The sequence below is a fragment of the Lissotriton vulgaris genome, chromosome 2_1, assembly GCF_964263255.1.
Source record: "Lissotriton vulgaris chromosome 2_1, aLisVul1.2, whole genome shotgun sequence".
Lineage (NCBI taxonomy): Eukaryota > Metazoa > Chordata > Amphibia > Caudata > Salamandridae > Lissotriton > Lissotriton vulgaris.
Window position 1 is genome coordinate 815310702 of NC_141687.1, and position 13006 is coordinate 815323707.

General features: G+C 34.8%; 1 protein-coding gene across 1 annotated transcript in view; it reads right to left on the minus strand.

Moving 5' to 3' along the window:
• TTN (titin) overlaps positions 1-13006 on the minus strand; it is a 380526-nt gene that overhangs the window by 179456 nt on the left and 188064 nt on the right. Inside the window, exons 130-135 of the mRNA XM_086956205.1 lie at positions 11963-12664; positions 7257-7331; positions 7012-7080; positions 5481-5564; positions 4928-5011; positions 3234-3308 (exon numbers count right to left, since the gene is read on the minus strand). Of these exons, the coding sequence (XP_086812331.1) occupies positions 3234-3308; positions 4928-5011; positions 5481-5564; positions 7012-7080; positions 7257-7331; positions 11963-12664 (1089 nt within the window). The remainder of the gene's footprint in view (positions 1-3233; positions 3309-4927; positions 5012-5480; positions 5565-7011; positions 7081-7256; positions 7332-11962; positions 12665-13006) is intronic.

Below are 13006 nucleotides of genomic sequence, written 5' to 3' on the forward strand. Positions count from 1 at the left end.
GTTACAGCAATTATAATTTAGGAAATTCGCAGAAATTGACAATATGTTAAATAGGTTCCTATTTTCCATATATGTTTTCAGATATTTACCACAATTCTCCAAAGAGTTTATTGTTTATTGGCCTTCTGTTACAAGCCAATGTAACATTTAGTGAAATAAAACAGAACATTCCAAAGGCTATGTTGTAATTGCATACCTTTTAAAATGATTTTAAATTGAATACGCATATTAGAACATCTTAATTTTAAACTATGCAGTTTACATTGTGCGCATATGACCAACATCTGCAGATTCATGAAAGTAAGCTTCCTGTACTCATTTGTATTTGTATCATGGCTATGCATTTATATCTATTTATCTATTCATCTATCTATCTATCTATCTATCTATCTATCTATCTATCTATCTATCTATCTATCTATCTATCTATCTATCTATCTATCGTTATAGATATATATAGATGTACATACATACATATATATATATAGATATATAGCTTTATGTATATATTTGAAAAAAATACACATTTTGAGTAATATAGTTTAAACATTCAACATATTTACCACCCTATAGTATATTGCTACTTTGATTACATATTTCTTTCAAATGTTCTCTGTTTCCTTGAGTTTAGCTCTGTTAAATTTTTGGGGAATCAGTCCTGATCACTGACTGATGTGGCTCCTAATCATATACAGTTGCCATATCCAACGGTTACTTGTATGTTAATGGAAACAAGCAAATTATCAACACTGGAGACTCATGAAACAATGGGAGTAATTAACTTCCAGGCTGCAAACATTATCTTTATCAATAGTTTGTGTTCACCAGAACCATCTTTAGATGTATTATACTGTTTTCTACAACAGTCAATATGGAAAGTTACTATTTCACTTTCAGGCAATAATTATGTTAATGATAATCTCTGTTCTCTCTACACTGATAAATAGTTATATGTTGAACTTGTGGGGCTAAAAGATCAAATGACTGTAAATATCCCCTAAAAACAAATGCAGAACAAAAGCAGCAGACATTCTGAAAAAATGTGACTTACATTTAAAACAAATGTCAGCAACAGTGGCACATAGATCATCTTTTCTGACATCAACACTGGGGTGGGTAAATGTTTTTGTACTACTTTTGTAGCCTTATCTTAATTAGATCTTTATGAACTAAGGAGGAAACTACCATGCGTACACTCCATTTCAAATGTTGATCTAGCTTCACTGCAGGTGCATGTAATCCACATATTGATTAATTTCCAAAGAATAGGAAAAGCACCGCATGTAGGGTGGAACTTTTGTGTAATGAAATAAATTACTTTTTGGTTCTGAAGAAGAAAGTGCAGTTAGAATGAAGAAGAAATTCTAGTTACATGTTTTCATTGTGTTATACAAACAGAACATGGCTGATGCCTGAGTATGATACTTGAATGTAATGATGAGGAAACTTCTGCAAAATGTTTGAGTGATAATTCAAGGTCCCATATTTGCAGTACGTTTAAGTTATATATATGTTCAAGGCTAACTGTGTATTAAATTTAATGTAATGATGTATGTTTTTGTGTGTATGTGAGAGAGAAGCATTGCACTGCCTGATATAACATGGTATAATAAATATTGAATTGAATGGCAGACTGTGAAAAGCAGATGGCAGGTAAGGAGAGTGGACAGAAATTATGGAAATGGCAAAAGTTTGAGAATTCTTCTTTGCATTTGGAGAATTGACATATTTCCCTCTTTTGCTTAACACCATCGGTGTGGTGCAGATTTATCCTGTGCGCTGACCATCATTGATTCCCATTGTTCATGACGAGCTCAACTCGTCATGTGTGTACGAGAGGTGTACCTCATGGCGAGCTGAGCTCGTCATGAGCATCGAAGGGGTTAATCTGTTGTATTTAACACATGTATTTCATTATGTATTTTTTATGCTGATCAGGGTACAAAAAATATGTAGTTTATCTGCAGTTTCAAACTGTACAATGCTAAAATGGCTCTGGTTAAATTAGAAATGTATACAACTTTTAAATATAATTAAACAAAAAGTAATGTGCGAGACCTAACTTAAAGTGTGATGAAGATACAGGAAGTAGGATGTTTTGTAAGCAGTGGCTGCAAGCAAATCAAATAGTATTATATAGAACATGGTAGGAGAATTTAAATAGGACAGATTGAGATTAAAAGGAAATATAATGTACCACCATGTATGAATTGATCATAGTAATAGATAGCATTGAAAGGACATTAGAGTAAAGGATACAGAAAAATTGGTATATGTTAGAGGCATTGGCATTAGATGATGTGGTAAAAACAATATGTTAAAATAGAGGTTTAGGTTAGAAGAGAGTGAGCGAAGACTGCTATAGAGGTGACATGGTACACAAATGAATTTGTTCAAAATATTCTTCCTGAACTATGAAGCAAAATCAATAAATATTGAACATTTGAAAAGTAAAATCAAAAGAAAGATAATGATTGGTGATAACACCAGAATGCTGGGCTGGTCAGCAAAGTACGAGGTAAGGATAAGAGGTTGTCCGTAAAAGTCATTTATTGTGGAATGTAAGAAGTTGACTATTTGAGTATCTGAGAGAGTAGTAGAGGCAAGTATGTAAAGATACTAGATCAAGGAAAAGAACAATGTAGGAAATATTTAAGGAAATGGTTAAACCAACACAATTACACCTCCTGAAAAATTTGTTTGTTCTATCTGAAGAGATCAGTAGGACTGCAAACACTTATAGAATGTACAATCAAAACATATAATGTTTGGGTAGTCAGAGAACACCAAAAGCAGTAATTGTAACTGAGAATCACATACTATAACAAGGCACCATGAAAAGTTATTAGCTTTCAGAGTAGGAGAGGGCTGTAGATTGGAGATAGTGAGTTTGATTTTTTTTTCTTAAAATGCGAAGTTCCTAATACTTAAGATAAATAAATCACGATGTTGCTCTCAGTGTTGTTGGGAGAGAAAGGTTGATTTGAATTAATTATAAAAGAAATGCACCCACTAACTCGAACAGAAGCACAAAGTAAGGTATGATTGAGTATGGTAAATGTATGTCAAGTAGCTGCTTTTAGCAATGGATTTAGCAGTAACATTAGTCTTGCCGATTCTAATTAAGCACTATCAACAAACAGTATTAGGTAATGTGAGGAAAAGTATGTAATTCATAATCCCATAAATTATGATGCATAGGCTTCAAAATTGCGAGCAACTCTAAAATTTACCTTTTAGTGGTGGAATCTCCACCTTTTGTGGCAGTGAAACTTCTTCAGGTATAGCTCTCTTGTGCACTTCCGAAACTTTGAAAATAGTATATATAATTACATATTTAGTATTTAGACAGAATCTATTCATGTGCACGTACACATATAGATTAAGAATGAGATCCTTACTTTTATAATTCTTCTGGAGTATATTTTAACTTCATACAAAAACATACATATTAACACATCAGACAAAACATAACAGCCATTTAGACAGATCCTTAATGTTCTTTCTAAACTTAAAATTGTTTATAATCATTAATGATTTAACACTTATACAAGAGTTATGGTATAGTGAGCACTCAAAATATATAAACATTAAGGGCCAGATGTGCTAATAAATGGTCGCAAAATACTGGTGGCAAATTACGACCAGTATTTTTGCAAACAGTACTGAATTTATGAACCAACATATGTACCAATAGGTTGGTTTGTGAAATTAGAATGGGTCACAATCCAACAGATATCATGAATATTAATGAGGTAGGTCACTACTGACATAATCCGATTGGATGTCATCACAGGGAGGGTGGCCTTCTGTAGTGAGCAGACCACCATGTCTGTGATTGATAAACTTTTTTTAAATGCAGCCAGTTTTCTTGAAAAAGAACAGGGCTCAATTCAAAGCAAAAAGTTAATTTTAGTAAAAAATTGGGTTTGAGAGTTAGCAGGAATCCCGAACAGACATTTTTGGGTCATTTATAAAGAAGAAGTAGTGCACATAGGGACTTCTTCCTTTTGTGAAATTTTACCAAACCTACTCAGAAGTCAATAACTTATTAGTTTTTTGTAACTGGATTTCAGTTTAAAACAACCGCTACACATACATACCTATTCACAATTTGGAAGGGACTCCCTTACCCATTTGCAAAACCATTTTAGGAGTCAGTAAAACGTTACCAACTCCTAAAATGGCCTTAGTACATTGAAAAAATGATTTTAACGGCCACAAAACAATGAATCAGAGTGTATGTGACTATTAAAATGCTTATTATATCTGCCTCAAAGTACGGTACATCAATCAAATATAGTGTATTTCACAATTTTAGTACTGTTACAATATTGTCATATAACAATTCAGGCACCATAAATAGCACATTTACATCACAACAAAGAATATGTCCTCTAAATGTCAATCTTTTCTTGAAAAACACCTTTCTGAAAATGTTTTCTTCCTGCATGTGGGTGCACATGTGCTCAAAGAAATACACAGACACACACACACGTACGCACGCACGCATGCACACACACACACACACAGCTATCTATTTCTTTTCATCGTATATGCTAGTTTGTGTAATTTGCAAACACCATCATCTTCAGACTCCACTGTCGTCATTAACCAGCGGCGATCTTCCCTCAATATTTGCCTTTCACAGTTATGTTTAGCAAACACTACTACCATGACTAAAACTAGCTTTTTTAAGCTAATCAAATATCAAAGTCTCACAAAGAAATTCTGAATACATATATGTATATTGTAGCATCAATGTTATTCTATGAATAAAACAGAAAAGTTTTTCATTCTACCAAACTAGGAAAACAAAGTATAATAAACAATTAAAACCACTGATGGAAGGAATATGTTAGTATCTACGAAAAGATATTAGTAATGCAAGTGCAAATCATATTTCTAATGCTTTATTTCCATGTACCTTTAACTGGCGGAAGATCTTCTATTTTAGGTACTGGTACAGTCACTTTTTCTTCAGGGGCAACTTTCTTAACTACCTTGGGAACTTTAAAGAAATTGCAGTTCTTTTTAGCAAAATTCTGATATTATTCGCAAATAAGGACAGACATATTTACAGTGAGTATTGTTAAATTATGCACTATAAGTATCTTTCCTAATATTACAATTGTTGTTATTTATTCTCCACTAAAAAGAAAAACCTGTAATTGTAACTGATTGTATTCACATGTTACAGAATTTCAGCCACCCAAAGATTCCCAAAATACCTGTTATGAAGTATGCCTCCGGTCATTGAAATTGTATAGACCAACTTTGATGATAAAATTTTTAAAAGGAAGCGCATAAGTATCTAACATAATTTGGGAACCACTTCATTGAAGAAATAAGAAGTCAAAAGAGACAGATAAGGCAAATGCAAGACACATTGATCAGTTGGGCTGACAGCCTTGCATGAGTTATTACACAGACATACTTTAAGAAAATTAAGAGGTTTTGTTGAAAGAGAATTACTGTACCTGTGACACGTGGAACCTCCTCTTTTTTAGGAATGGAAGGTAAAACATCCTCTTGTGGGGCCAGTTTCTTTGGAATCTCAGGTACTTTAAATATATTGTTTGTGTTAGAAAACATCATAACTTGACAAGACACAAATGTAACAATGACATATTACACAAAAAGCCATACAGACTTCTACAATGAATGCTTCCTATGATCATAAAACAAAAGAATGATTAAAACAGAGTTGTACATACATCATTCATCTCTAATTGAATTGAATTTTCTAAAATTGTTATCACTCCCAGGGCTTTCCTAAGGGGATGTTGTCTGAAACACGCAAACTGGGGTAAAGAACTCATACATTCTTAATGTTTTGCCTTAGCTCCTCTACCCGGCTCCCTGTCGGCACATATAGCACTTCCAGGGGTTTTCTAGATGGATGTTGCCTGAAACAGGCAAACTGGGGTATAGAACTCATCTATTCTTAACGTTTTGCCTTAGCTCCTCTACCCACCTCCCTGATGGCACATATAACACGAAATGGGAAAATGCTTTTTTGGACAATGTTCGATTTGCAACAATGATTTTCACAACAGATTGAGTGAAACTGTTAGCAAGACTATAAGTGTTGTTCCATGAGATTAATTATGGTATGATATATGATAGATGGATTATGTGGTAGAAGGATCTGGCCATGTTATATTTTTTGTTGTTAAAATATTATCTCATCCACTCCAAGAGATTCAGCCACTAATGAATTTTCTGTGAAAGAATACAATCTGAAGCAGCACTGGTCTTGTTGGTTAAGACACATGCATTATTTGTTTGCACTAGTCTGTTAGAGTTTGTTGGCAATGAGCAACTCAAATAAACTCCAATTTTTTTTCAAGAACCTGAAGGGTTTATAGTTTTTGAACTATAACTAACATAGTTAAAAAAAGGTTCTGATGCAATTTTAAGATTTGTGTGTTAAAGCATTTGCAGAATACATTTTTAAAAAGTATTGTTGGTAATGAACGCACATTCAATATAACGAATTGTCTTAAGTATGCATTTATGGAAAATAGTCCCTTATTTATTGTTCATATCACTGGAGAAACCTATTATGCAATGTGAGAGTGAACAGCTCTTCAAAAATATTTAACCATTTAACGCTGGGAAGGCTCTTCATTAGTTAAACAGGGCAAATAAAAGTAGCCTCCTTCCACAATCTACCATACATGTTGTCAATGAAAAGAAAAAACTGTGTACTCCAAACTGAGACAGAGTACAGAAACTAACCCAAACAATGTTCATGCAAAGAATAGAATTAGTGAACTTGATGTCCTGTTGCACACTGTCACAGGCCAGTTACAAACACAGTTATATTTAGGATGACAACAGACAGAAGTGATATTAAGAGTGCTTCCTTTAATGGGGTTAATGATGAACTTTTTTCTTTCCGATGAAATGCTAGTAAGAGTGAAGACTTGAAGATGGAGATGATTCTGTGGTTAATGCCAACATGAAATTGGAACTTAAGACACACAGTTTATGAAGTTGAAATACCTTTCACTGGAGGAATCTTTTTAAGAACAACTTTCTCTTCCATCAATTCTTTTTTCGTCTTCTCTGCCACTTAAAAGATATTAGTTAAGATATTCAGTAGTGTTTTTGTTATTGAACACACAGGACAAAACAGATCACAAAAACATAAAATATACAAAAGTTGAATACAAAATGATATACTAATTCTTTTAAACGTAGCAAAAAGCAAAAGAAGCACGCAAGATTGAATTATTCAAATAATGTACCTTTCACAAGAGGAGCTTTTGATTTCTTTAGTTGAACTTTTTCTTCTTGGACAGCTTTTTTGGGTTCTTCAGCCACTTTAAAAATATTATTTTTGTTTAAGAATGTCATACTAACACACATGCAACAGACAGAAACAGAACAGAAATGTGCAACAAATGCTCATCAGCAGATATATGATCACTTAAAACTTTTGGAGAACTTAATTCCCATAAGTTTGGAAACATACTATTCTGATGCATCTGTGTGGTGGGGTTTGTATGGCTTTTCGGGATATTGGACACACGTATTCAACATTGCTACATAAGGGAGGCATTTGTAGAATGTGTCTGGAAATGCAGGTGGTATGTTTACCTAATAGACAGTCAAAAAGTAAAAAATCATAAAGCATAATGACAGAAAAACATTTCATGAAATGTTGATATGCCGTTCGATGGGGTGGACATCTATTTTAAACTTCACTGAGGGTAGGACATTTTTGGGACAGGTGATATAACTTTTCAACTTCTATTATTATTATTATAATATTGAAAATCAGTTTAGCATCAACACACATTGGATCAATTCAAACTGATATTTGCTAGAGATTTACATTGAAACTCTTCAGATGTTCAATTGTCAGTCTGTTAAAGAATAAAGATAGAACACCACTAAGCTTGACACATACAATGACTTTTTTTGGAATATCACTGTATTATAAGAGTCATCTTCTGTGTGGAGGAGAGTATTGCTATAGGTGTCACTGCCTTCATAGTGATGCCATCTTTCTCTGATAAATGGAGATGTCAGGTGAAATAAATCTCAATCACTAATGTAATACGTCTGCCAAATGCTGGTGTGTTTGAGGCAAGATATCTTATACAGGCTGCCTGTAATTGGTGTATCTAAACTAACTTACTAACTAAGAAGCACTAAGGAGTGACTGAACGGATAAGTGGGATAAAATTAAATTCACCACTTTCAATGAAGGGCTGAGAAAGCAAAAAAAGAGTGAATGAGATAGAGGGCTGACAGCAGATGGTCCTGAAGCTAACAAACAAAGGATGCCACAACTTAATAGAGTGAGGAACAACAAAATGAAGTGAGTAGATGAATGAAGGGATTGAAAAAAACAAATGAGGGAATAATAAAGCGTGAGGAATAAAGTGAATATGTTGTGAGGGATTGTTTAAATCAAATGAGAGGATGGGTGAGGATAATGAGAATCCAAATTAACAGTTGAATGAGGTGCTGACACACAAATGTTGAGAAATTAAGAGTGTAGACGGGTAAACAGTGAGAAATGAGGATAGCAGATTGAAAATGGTAAAGAAGATAGTAAATAGGTAAGGGTCTGGAAAACCAAGGCAAATTATGTGTGCAAATCATTGGTACCTTTCACTGTAGATGAATGGGGAGAAGTAAATTAAATCATGCATATGTGATAAGATAATAAACAAAATGAGTAGATCTGTAAGAAGACTTGGTAACCATGACAGCAGATGAAAGAGAGGCTACGCAAGTAAGAGTTTCGATGAGTAATGAGCCTGAGAAAACAAGGGGATGAGAATCGTAATCAAAGAATCATTCAGCAAATTTAAAATCAAGAAGATGGATGAGTGATGATTGTGAAATCAACAAAGGGGAATTGGCAAAACCAGACAATCCTGAAACAATATTGTAGTTGCATGTGACTGAGCAAGTGAGGAACCGAAAAAACAAAAACATGGAAGAATGGGGGAGGGTGATGGGAAACCATGTAAGTGAGTTGATAAGAGACTGAGAAATCAAGAGAGTATATGTGTGAATGATAAATAAAGTCAAGAGAGTTGATGAGTTATTGGGTCCATACCTAAGAGCATGGGTAAATAGAGGGTAAAAACTGATTGGCTATCTTAGTAAGTCACATGAAAAACCAAGAGATTTGAATTATTATTGGTGTGTAAAAAAAGGGTGAATGAATGAGATGGGAGAAACTATAACAGGGGACAATCCCCCCTACAATTCCAATCTAATAAAAGATTGCAGGTGGGAAAGTGAACACTGTGAATAGGTAAAGAGATTGTAGATTAAATGAGTGAGTGAGTCTAAAATTGGTCCTATTAGCCCACAAACACTGGAGGCACTGAGGCGGGAGGAACTGCTGAAACCCACAGCAGAATCATCTTTTATGAAAACATACATTAGGAGGGAAAGAGGAAAGGTAACTTCGCAGAGCGTTGGCCTACTTAACACATGCTCTCTCCAAAAACATAACTTGGAGGTGTTCTCCGTGCTCCATGAAGGCAACCTAGATATATTAGGAGTCACGGAGACGTGGTTAGAAGATTCTTCCACGCCCAACTTAGTGGCTGCACTCCCACCCAACTTCAGCGCTACCTCCCACAATAGGAAAGATGGTAGAAAAGGGGGGGGGAGTTGCTCTTTTTTATAAAAACTCCTTTAAAACAGAAACTATTTGTGCAGAAAGCATAGAGGGTGCGGACATCCTAGGGGTCAAGCTCTGCTTATATGGGCAAGCCCCTAAATACATTAAAAAATGTCCTGTCCCGTATGCCCCTAGCAGGAACTTACGATCAGCAGAGGCTGCACTATTGATCTGCCCACGGTTTAAACTGTCTTCTCTAGGAGGACATACGTTCTCCCACACAATTCCCAAAGCATGGAATCAACTGCCTGAGAACCTGCGCAAAGAAACAAATCTCCTGCCCTTCAGGAAAAAGCTAAAAACCGTGCTATTCCAGGAGGCATGGGGTACCATCTAGCCTGTTTCCCTCTACAACCTTGTGTCCACTCGCCACTAAGCGCTTAGAGACCCCTGGGTGATAAGGCGCTCTACAAATCAAAAATACAAATACAAATACAAATACAATATAAGGAGAAATCCTTAGTGGATAGAGTGGAGAAACCAAGAGAGAACCAGTAGAGTGGATGAGTAGCGATGATAGTGGATCAGTGTGAAGCTACGATGAAAGCGTGCAAGGTTCTGGTAAACCAGAACAGTGGATGAGCAAGGGGTTGAATAAACTAGAGTGAGAGTGCTCAAAGCTAAATAGTTGATGATTATCTGGCTAAGAATCCAAATGAATGGACGATTGAGGGGTTGAGAAACTGAGTGTGAATGAGTGGCCAAGATATAAAAGAGACAATGAATGGGTAAAATACTGTTAATCAAAGAGAATGGATAAATTAGAGGCTATAAAACCAAGATTTTATGGTTAAGGAACTGAAAAACTAAGATAGTGAGAGAATAAGAAGACAAGGAAGCAAAGGAAGGAAAGAGAGTAGATAACTGAGAAAACATGAGAATGATTAAGTGCAGGTTGTGAAAACAAGGCACTAAAGGCCAGCTGTACAAAAAGGAAATTGTATTTCTTAACGGACCAAATCGTAATTGCAGTCCGTTAAGAAATGCACAACTGCCTTTGAATATGTACAGAGGCCTAAACGTGGTCACAAAATGCAATTGCTCCCCAGTAGAAATTGCATATTGTAACTCCCTAAATAAGAAATTGCAAATTGGAAATCCCTATGCACATTTACAAAGCATTTACTACGTGTGAAATGGGCATTTAGAAAATTATCAAATCCATATTGATGCCTACCATGTGCAATGTAAAAAAATGCACCCAAAATGCATAAAGTGTAGCGTGCACATGCCCCTGGGGCATTTATGTGCTTTACATATACACCCCTTTTTGGGGGGGAGGTGCATTAAGGGGGGCCTTAGGCCCATAGGCATTCTTGGTTTTGCATTTCCTAATTTCTGTTTTCCTATATGTAAATAGCAAATTTGGAAATGCAAAACTATTCCTACCTATAAACCTTTATGCCCCTACAAAACAATGGTTTAGCATTTCGCAATTAGTAAATTCCTAATAGTGATTCCTACTCTGTAGGAATTGCTATTAGAAAATCTCTATTTTTGTACATTTCATTTTCTAAATTGAGATTTAGGAATCACAATTTAGGAAATGCAACCTGGAAGTTTCATACATCTGACCCTAGATGAGAAAATAACTACTGAGACACTAGGTAAGATAACAAGTGAGGGCCTAGATATTGGATTAAAAGGGGGTTCAGGAAATATATGCGAGTCAAGTAACAAAGGCCTCTAGAAGTTGTAAGTGTGAATAAGTAGTGGGTATTGTTATTTTGATATTTTAGACTGCCAGGTGATTTTGGTGTTGATGAGAGAATGATAAACTTATACTGTGTAGATAATTGAAAGTAAATGAGAGCCAGCGTCACTTGGCTGTGAATGTCTAGAGGGCTCTGATATGGTAAATGCATTAATGATAGTCAGTAATTTATAAAGAGAGTATCATCATCTGCTCATTGTGACATAGGGTGTGATGGCAATCATGTCTGCTCAAAGTTTGCGTAAACTATTGTACTTTGAGTGTAACAGAGGTTCTCTAAAGATAATAAAAGTTTTAAAATGATTTTTCCCAAACTCTATATGCAATACAGATACGTGTGACAGTGCATTTGTATGCATGAGTGCATGTAACTAAATAGATTGTAAACAAGTGAAATCTTGAAAGAATATGCCAGAGTGCATAGCCCTCCAATTTTGTGAATGCTTGGAAAGAGAAATTAATAAGGCACGGTCACTACTGAGTAATTATTTATAATGTCAAAGAGGGTATTAGCAAATAAACGGGAGCACATTTTAAGCACAAAAGCACAGTGAAATTTACAACATGCATGAGAGACAAACATGTACCTTTTTTGTCATAAAATTCTTCAAACTGAACAGAAACAACTTCTTCCTCATGGAACTCTTCATAAATGTTCTCCTGATAAGTTATCTCTTCTTCTTCTTCTTCATAGATGTGTTCTACCTCTTCCTCAATTTCAACTTTTTCTTCATAGAGTTCTTTTTCTTCTTGAATGTCTTCTATGATCTTCTTTTGCTCTTGTATTTGTTTTATTTCTTCATAAACATCTTCTTCCTCTTCTTCAATTTCAGGCGTTTCTGCATGGACTTCTTCTTTGTAAGTGGTTGTTTCATATTCATAAATGTTTTCTTCTGAGATATGCTCTTGTTCCTCCGGTGCATAAATATGTTCTTCCTCATGAATTTCTTCATATATTTTCTCCTCTTCTTCTTCTTCTTCTTCTTCTTCTTCTTCTTCTTCTTCTTCTTCTTCTTCTTCTTCTTCTTCTTCTACTACTACTACTTCCTCTTCGAAGATTTGCTCTCTTTCCTCATAAAATGTCTCTTGATGAATCTCTTGCCTTTCCTGTATTTCTTCATAAACTTGCTCCTCGATGACTTTTACTCCATAGACTTGTTCTTCATAATACTTCTCACTTCTGTCATAAACCTCTTCTATCTGAATGTCATCTTCTTTTTTGTAAGTGCCTTTTTCTCTTTTCAGAGATATTGCTTTTACTTCTTCAACTTGTCTCGGAATACCAGGAACTTTAAAAACATATATTCATGTTAAAACATGAGCTGACATGTTCAAACCAACATAATAAAAACACACAGGATCACACGTATGCAACATAATTATTGCAGATAAAATTAACATGAAGTGTTTGGCCTAATCTTGCCATCATCAGATCACTGCGTCAGGTGTACAAGTGATACATTGTAAGATCATCTTTTAAATACATTGGTTTGACTGCATGATGTGAAAAGTAGGTGATTCAATAAAGTATTTGTTTAATGATCAATCTATATTCATACTCAGTATCATCTAATGTAATTTTGGTATATTGATAAACATTTGGTTTCATTGCCAACTTTTTATTAAAATAT